At 42.8% G+C, this 8,798-nt stretch overlaps 2 protein-coding genes across 3 annotated transcripts in view; both read left to right on the forward strand.

Moving 5' to 3' along the window:
• LOC309382454 (uncharacterized protein) overlaps positions 1-8,798 on the forward strand; it is a gene marked incomplete at its 3' end in the record, with an annotated part of 71,994 nt that overhangs the window by 33,662 nt on the left and 29,534 nt on the right. The gene's annotated exons all lie outside the window — the stretch shown is intronic.
• LOC309398292 (uncharacterized protein) lies at positions 2,215-7,183 on the forward strand. Of its 2 annotated transcripts, none has more exons than XM_081965057.1 (3): positions 2,215-2,340; positions 4,200-5,375; positions 6,639-7,183. In XM_081965057.1, the coding sequence occupies exons 2-3, from the start codon at positions 4,280-4,282 to the stop codon at positions 6,716-6,718; spliced, it is 1,176 nt and encodes a 391-aa protein (XP_081821183.1). In that variant the 5' UTR covers positions 2,215-2,340; positions 4,200-4,279; the 3' UTR covers positions 6,719-7,183. The 2 variants fall into 2 exon arrangements, with proteins under 2 accessions (XP_081821183.1, XP_081821182.1); XM_081965056.1 differs by having other exon boundaries at positions 4,200-5,612; positions 6,639-6,700.

Here is an 8,798-nt window from a genome sequence, read left to right on the forward strand (position 1 = left end):
ATGATATTTCATTATTATTCATATACCATATTGCATTACCATATTTTTCGGAGTTTAAGAAGCATCTTTTTCCCTCAACAAAAAGGCTGAAAATCTGGGTGCCTCTTATACACTGAATATAGCATTTTTTGCTCAATTTTGCCCCCTCAGGCCCAGGAGCAGTCTATAAGCCTCCTAAAGGCTATCCATGCCCTTTTTTTGAAAAAAAAAAACTGGGCCCATTTTTGTGAAAAATGGGCTGTTTTGGGGAGGTTTGCAGAGTGCAAAAACTTTTTTAAAAACAAATTTGCCTCTTCAAAACCTTGGTGGTCTTATATGCTAGTGCGCCTTATGCACCGAAAAATACGGTAAATGTTTTTCTTGCCTATTTCCGTCAATCTAGAAGTAATTACCTTATTTTCCATCAAGATATCATTTGAAATAGTACGTATAGTCCTTGAGTTACGACCACAAGCGAGCCCAAAATTTATGTTGCTAAATGAAACATTTGTTAAGTGAGTTTTGCCCCATTTTATTTTTCTTCCCAGTAGTGTTAAGTGAACCATTGCAGTTGTTAAGTTAGTAACATGGTTCTTAAGTGAATCCGGCTTCCTCATTGGCTTTGATTGTCAGACGATTGCAAAAAGGGATCTCATGACCCAGAGGTATTGCAATTGTGATAAAACATGAAGTGGTTGCCAAGCATCTGAATTTTGATCATGCGACCATGGTGGTTATAAGTGAGAAAACGATCATAAGTCACATTTTTCAGTGCCGTTGTAACTTTGAACGGTCACTAAATGAACTTGTAAGTTGAGGACTACCTGTATAAATTGAATGGGACATTTTTGTGGGATTCATTAACCTCACTAAACGAGACCTAATTTATCTCCTCGCTTGCCCTGATCCAAGTTAATTCTCTTCTCCTGTGTCCTCCATGAACTGGCATCTCATCCCCAGCCCATGACAGGGTTGAAGGAATTGGCATCTCCAGAAGATCTCATTAAAGAAAAGAAAGAATCTAGTGTTTTGTGTGTGAGAAAACATTCAGCTGTAAGTTGAATTTTAAAACTTGACAATGAAGGTGTCAAAGTAGTGAGCAGTTTCTGCCTTTTAGGAGCAACCGTCAAGAGTAAAGGAATTAGCAATCAAGAAATAAGCCATAATCCAGCACTTGGTAGAGCAGCCATAAAGACCTTTGAAAACATCTTTAAATGCCATGATGAGTCTCTACCTACAATAATCAGAATTGTGTAAGCCACGATCATCTTCCCTATGGTATTCTATGAATAGAATAGAATAGATAAAGAGAAAAAAACAATGGAATATAAAGTATATAAACAATAGAATGAAATGGAACAGAATAGAAGCCAAACTTGGACTTAAAAGAAGCTGGAAAGGAAGAGGAATGATGCCTCTGAACTTTCCCCATGCCTGTTCTCTGGATGGCCCAAGTACTACAACTCCCATCACACCCTGCCTTCAAATGTTTGGGGCACCCTTTGGAGCCAGTTTCTTTGGGGTAGCGGTAAGGGTGGGTTCTGGCAGGCACTACTGCCGGTTCGCTTGCAGTGCAAGTAAAAGTGAACAAAATGAAACCGTTTTGGCAGAACCGGTCCGAACCAATAGGAACCCATCACTGGGTAGTGGTGAAGTGCTTAGAAATCTGAGGAATAATGCATGGATGTTAATGGTGGCATTCCTGTAACTGAATTTCCCTGTTTCCTGGGTTGCCATGGAGACCATTGGCCACCTTAAGCTAGCTGAACTTCAACTCCCAGAATGCCCCTTTCTGACTGGGGAATTCTGGGAGTTGAAGTTCACATATCTTAAAAGATGCCAAAGTGCATTAAACACTCAGATCTGATTACAGCAGGGGTGTCCAAACTTGAGAACTTTAAGACTTGTGGACTTCAACTCCCAGAATTCCCCAGCCAGCTGGCTGGGGAATTCTGGGAGTTGAAGTCCACAAGTCTTAAAGTTCTCAAGTTTGGACACCCGTGGATTACAGCCTCGCACCAACCATGACCAGGTGCCTTAGGTCACCTGTGGGGAAGGGGGTTTACAGACGTGGTGCGAATCCTGCTTGCCCCTCCCTACCTTTATCCCTCCCCTGTTTCATTAAGCCGCTTCTTACTCCCGTCTTCGAAGGAGTTAAACAGAGGCGACGGATTCCTAGAGAGGAAGAAAATTTGGGTGGAGGTTGGGGTCTGGGGGAGGAGAAAGGGGAGGGGGGAAGGGAACGCTAAATGATCCTCCTATTCCAGGTCTCCTCTGAATGCTGCCGGGCCGGACGCTGGCAGCGGCTTTGGCAAAAGGGGTTGAGATCGACTCTGCTGTCCCTCCGTTTTTTTCTGGTGTGTGTGGGGGGGGGGAGCGTGGGGGCGTATCGGGCCCTTTAACGCGGGCGGGGGGGGAGGAAGACACCGGCTGATGGGTCTCCCCACCCTCCTTGTGCATTTGGGCAAAGCGAAGCTGCGGAGAAGCAGGAAGAGAGCTGGGAAAACCCTCTACCCAAAAAATATGCGTTATCCCTGCAAAGAAAAGACGAGGTGGGGAGGGGCGCCTTTGCAGAGCAAGCAAGAGGGTCCGTGGTCTCCCCTTTTCGCTGCCGGGGAGGGGGATGCAGCTTAGCCCCCCCCCCTCCATCCCCGTTGATGTCGATTTCAGTTTGATTGCTGCCTCCCCCCCCCACTTCCCCGTCCCCACCCCACCCTTACAAGGTTAAAACTCCCGGGGGTGTTTAGTGTCTCAGTAGGTGTGGATCCAGCTTTATTGAGTGTTTTTCTTTCAAAGGGGTCCAAATCTGCCTTTAATCCTTTTATTGCCTCTTTATTTTAGTTGTTAGAGCCTTTTTTAAAAAAATCCGTCCTGCTCCTCATGAATTCTAGGTGGTGGTGGGGGGATGCATCAAAGTAGCAGTTCATTCAGCCAAAACAATCCTTCCTCTCAATATCTTTTAATTTATTCCCCTCCCCAAGTGTAAACCTGCAAGGTAGACAGGTTGGGATTGGCACCAGTCATCCAGAGTTCCTACATCTGAAGGTGGATTTGAACCCATCTCTCTCTATGCCAGTGTTTCTCAACCTTGGTGACTTTAAGTCCTGTGGACTTCAACTCCCAGAATTCCCCAGCCAGGCTGGGGGATTCTGGGAGTTGAAGTCCACCGGACTTAAAGTCGCCAAGGTTGAGAATCACTGTTCTATGCCTCCCTCCCTTCCTTCTCCATAAAGGAACAGGAAATGTGTCATAAGGAAGCCAGGATCAATAAGTGAGGATGGGATGGAGCTCATAACTGCAAAACTCAGAAAAAGCAAGAAAAGTGGATAAAAAATGGGTTCCTTATACTAGCCTGAACGCTCTTTCCTGCTCTTTTGTTTCTACAAAGCCTTAATCTTTTGTATTGCTTGCAGGTAGTCCTTGATTTATGCCTACAATTGGGATTGGAACCTTGCTTGTTTAGCAAAGTGGTCATTATGTGAGATATCACAGGACCTCTTTGCTAAAGAAGTGTAATTCTGCACTCAGTGTTGCTGTTGTTAAGTGATCTCACTGGTCGTTAAGTGGATGGCATCCTAGGTAAGAAGCATGGATTTCCCAAAAGGAGAGGCTGGGCTGTGAGTCCCAGTGTTCTCCATGTTTGATTTGAGGGGGGGTCCTGGAGAAGCTTAGAGATGCTTTGGTCCACCTTGTTTAGAAATAGTATGGAACAGGAGGCTTGGAGAATGGTGCAAGGCTGCAAAGGCCACATGTCTGGGGATTAAGGCCGCATTTGGGCTGATGTCAGTGGCCCCTGGCTGAAACTTCTGAAGGCCCAAGGCCTTCACTTAAGGCACCACCCTGGCATTTCTGCCCCATTGTAGGGCCCAGCTTGGGTGACTAAGACTTCTGGGCGCGGCTGCAGCTTTGCACCTCACTGCACCTTTTCTAATTCATGTATGGCCTGCACTGGGCCTCCAGGATTTCCCACACCCCCTTCAGGCACCCATGCAGTTCTTGCCTAGGTCTCCCTTCACTTAATCACCCACAACAGAAGAGTTTGCCTTCTAAAGATGTAGGCGCTCTTATCACTGGAGATTTTGTCTAGAGTGTTCTGAGATTCTGGAGAAGGGGTTACATTGGAAGACCTACATGGTCCCTTTCAAGTCTAGGATTTTATGATTCTATACTTTTCTCAAAAGGAAACATTATTCTTCATTTCTTTTTCATTCTAACAGCAGATAAAAGATAGTGATTTATCTACATGACAACTATCAACAAGCAGTAGAAAATTAGCGCAAGGCAGCAGCCACCATAAAGCATGGAGAAAGTCTTGGATCTTTTATCAGACACAACCAGCATTCCAAAAAACCACGAAACAACCCATGAATGCTCAGAGTGTGGGAAATCCTTTGCTCACGGGTCCCTCCTTTTGACCCACAGGAAGATCCATGTGGGAAGTAGATCCATTCAAAGTTTGGAGGGTGAGAAATCTTTCTCTGGAACAGATGCCAAAGATCTCAGAATCCCCCCAAGACTAAAACCCTATAAATGTGAGGAATGTGACTTAAGCTTTGATCGAAAGTCAGAACTTCTTAAACATCAGAAAACCCACTCTGGTGAGAAACCTTATCAATGTCTGGAATGTGGGAAAAGTTTCCCTAAAAAAGCCAATCTCAGAAACCATGAGAGAATTCACACAGGGGAGAAGCCTTACAGCTGTGAACAATGTGGAAAGAACTTTACTCAGCATGCACATCTTTGGATCCATGAACAGATCCATGCAGGAATCAAACCTTACAAATGCTTTGAGTGTGGAAAAGGCTTTGTCCAGAGTTCAGCTCTTCGGAGTCATGAGAAAAGACACACGGGAGAGAAAAATGAAAAGTGCCTCGAATGTGGGAAATGTTTTACCTGGAAATCAAACCTGGTGCAACATCAGAGACTTCACACTGGCGAAAGACCCTATGAATGCCCAGAATGTGAGAGACGATTTGTAAATTCTTCTGAACTTCAGAGGCACCAGATGAGGCACAAAGGGGAGAAACCTTATCAATGTGGGGAATGTGGGAAAAGTTTTCTTACTCCAAGAGAGGTTCAGAATCATGAGAGAATCCACACAGGGGAGAAGCCATTCAAATGTGGGGAGTGTGGGAAATGCTTTTCCGAAAAACACAACCTTGGAAGGCATCAGAGGGTCCACACAGGAGAGAAGCCATACAGATGCGGAGAATGTGGGAAATGCTTTGCTCAAAATGGAGACCTTTGGAGTCATCATAAAACCCACACTGGGGAGAAGCCATATCAATGCAACGAATGTGGACAATTTTACCGTACCACATCAAGCCTTCGAAGTCATGTTAAAATTCACACGGGGGAAAAAAATTACAAATGTATAGACTGTGGGAGAACATTTGGTAAGTCATCTTCGCTTAAAAGTCACAGCCGAATCCATACAGGAGAGAAGCCCCATAAATGCTCAGAGTGCAATAAATGTTTTTCTCAGAAAAGTACTCTTGTAATACATCAACGAATCCACTCTGGAGAAAAACCGTATAAATGTTCGGACTGTGGGAAATGTTTTGCCCAACCTGCAGCATTTCACAGGCACACCCGAAGTCACGCAGGAGAGTGACCTTACAAGTGTGCAGAGGGTGAGAAAATTTTTCATGGCAAATCAATGCTAAAATGCATCAGAAACTCCATAGCAGAGATAAATCCCTTCAGTTGTGAACAAAGTGGGAAATATTTTTTTTCAAAAGCCACACGTTACCATTCATTGGCAACCTCACACAGTGACAGAGGGGTAATCCTATAATTGCTTGGTATGGGCAATATGTTTTTCCTAGTTTTCCTGAACAAAATGATTTTATAATTGGAGGACTACCTGTAAGGAAACCTTGATAAATCCTGAAGCATTCACAAAAGGGCATAATTGTATAAACGCTTGGAATATTGCAAAATACCCGACTTCACCAATACCTCTGGAGGCTGTAAAGAATTCATAAGAAACAGAAATTGTGCATTTGGGGGGTGGAAAATATTTTTCTGGAATGTCTACTTGGTCTGCAGGTAAAAATGTCCTCCAGATAAACCCTCCAAGTGCTCCAGCTATTGGACACTTTCTGGGTGACAAACCGCATTAGAACCTGGTATGTGGAAAATCTTGTTCCCTTGAAATGAGACAGTTGTTGTGATACATTTGTAAGTCCCACAGAGAGAAAGCCTTGAAATCTTAACGTTAATAGAATAGAATAAAATAAAATAGAATAGTTGAAAGAGACCTTGAAGGTCTTCTATTCCAAATCTCTACTTAGGCAAGAAACTCTGTATATTTCAGAGAAATCCAATCTCTTCATAAAACCTTCCAGTGTTGGAGCATTTACAACTTCTGGAGGCAAGTCTTTGGACTGATTGTTCTGTCAGGAAATTTCTCCTTCGTTTTAGGTTCCTTCTCTCTTTGATTAGTTTCCACCCATTGCTTCTTATCCTGCCTTCAGGTGTTTTGGAGAATAGCTTGACTCCCTCTTCTTTGTGGCAGCCCCTGAGATACTGGAATACTGCTATCATGTCTTTCTTTTCATCAAACTAGACATACCCAGTTCCTGCAACCGTTCTTCATATAGTTTAGACTCCAGTCTCCTAATCATCTTTCTTGCTCTTCTCTGCACTCTTTCTAGAGTCTCCACATCTTTTTTTACATCATGACGACCAAAACTGGATGCAGCATTCCAAGTATGGCCTTATTGAGGCATTATAAAGATGTTCCTGCTGTGTTGTTCTTCTGTTGATGCTCCCGTTTGCCTCTCTTACTTACTGTAAATACATTTATTTATATGAAACTGCTGATTGACAGTGTCTCCATTTGGACACCAGCTGTGCAATTCCCTGACCATGAAGATACACCTGGTTGTAATTGCAGAGACAGGGATAAATCACCCACTGGGGATTAATTGGAGCACAGGTTACTTAGTATGTACACTGCAGGTCAGGAGAAGTGCAACTTTGAATTATGTAATATTTAGTTTAGTTGAATTGTAAATGGATATCATGTGACCCAAAATTTAGTTAATGTCAGGTTACAATGTATGCAGTTACGTTTATTATATGTATAGTTGTTTTTTCTATAAATGTAAATTGTTTTAAGCATATTCTTGTTCTTCTTTACTCTGATATTTCATTATGACTCATATACCATATTACATTAAATATTTTTCTTGCCTATTTCCAGCAAACAATTAGCCTATTTTCCATAGAAATACCACAACAAATAATATAAATTTAATGTCATCTTTAATGGGATTCATTAATTGAACTAATGAAGACTACCTTATCTCCTTGCCCTGATCTGTGGTTAATTCTCTTTTCCTGTGTCCTCCATGAACTGTCATCTCATCCCCAGCGCATGACAAGATTGCAGGAATTGGGATCTCCAAAGGTTCTCATTAAAAATAAAAAGTCCAGTGTTGTGTGTGAGAAAACTTTCAGCAATAAATTGAACCTTAAAACTCCTTGGAAACCCCACATTAGAGAGAAACCCTTTCAGGGCTGCGAGTGTTGAAAGAGCTTCAGTAAAAGCAAATCTCTCATTTAGCATCGGAGGATCCACACTGAAGAGAGACCGAACCAGTGTTCAGATTGGGGGAAGAGCTTCAATGTGACCTGAATACCGTGCTTCTCATCAAACAATTTACAAAGGGGAGAAAGTTTATTTTTTTTTCAAACCTGCATGTATTTTTAGCTTATTTTGATGACTGATTGCTTCAATGGCCAACTGTCAGGCCTATTCTTTCCAGTCATCAAACAGGCAAATAAAACAAGCTGTGCAAATCTGTGGAGTCTAGAATAAATATTAAAAAGAGTGACTAACAACTACATGTAGAACAAACCCCTTTAGAACAGGCAATGAAGATATCAAAGTTGTGAGCAGCTTCTGCCTTTTAGGATCAAACAACAGTAAAGGAAGTAGCAATTAAGAAATAAGCCCCAATCCAAGCACTTGGTTGAGCAGCCAGAAAGGTCTTTGAAAACATCTTTAAATGCCATGATGGGTCTCTACCTACAATAATCAGAATTGTGTAAGCCAGGATCACCCTTCCTATGATATTCTATAGAATAGAATAGAACAGAACAACAGGGAATGGATTGGAATAGAATACAATAGAAAATGGAATAGAAAGTATATAAAGAATAGGGTAGAATAGAAAGAATGGAATATAATGCAAGAAAAAAATTGAACTTAAAGAAGCCAGAAAGGACGAGGAATGATGCCTTTGAACATTCCCCATTCCTGTTCTGTGGATGGCCCTAGTACTACAAGTCCCATCACACCCTGCCTTCATATGTTTGGGGTACCCTTTCCAGCCAGTTTCTTTGGCGCAGTGGTGAAGTCCTTAAAAGCCTGAGGGATAATGTTCCTGTAGGGATGTTAATGGTGATATTCTTATAACGGGCCTTGTGAATTTCCCTGTTTCCCTGGGTTGTCATAGAGACCGTTGGCCACCTAAAGATATCTGAACTTCAACTCCCAGAATGCTCCATGCTGGCAGGGGAACTCTGGGAGTTGAAGTTCACATATATCTTAAAAGCTGCTAAGGTTGAGAAACGCTGCTGCCCTAGACTAACTTGATGCATTCAACCCCTCAATCTGATTATAGCTTCGCACAAACCAGGTGCCTCTCTCCGGCCTTAGGTCACCTGTGGGGAGGTAATTTACAGACCCGGGGCGAATCCTTCATGCCTCTCCCTCCCCTTTTTCATCAAGCCTCTTCTTGCTCCGGTCATCGAAAGAGTTAAGTAGAGGCGACGGATTCCTAGAGAGGAAGAAAATTTGGGGTGGA

The sequence above is a fragment of the Natrix helvetica genome, assembly GCF_964273705.1.
Source record: "Natrix helvetica genome assembly, chromosome: 1".
NCBI lineage: Eukaryota > Metazoa > Chordata > Lepidosauria > Squamata > Natricidae > Natrix > Natrix helvetica.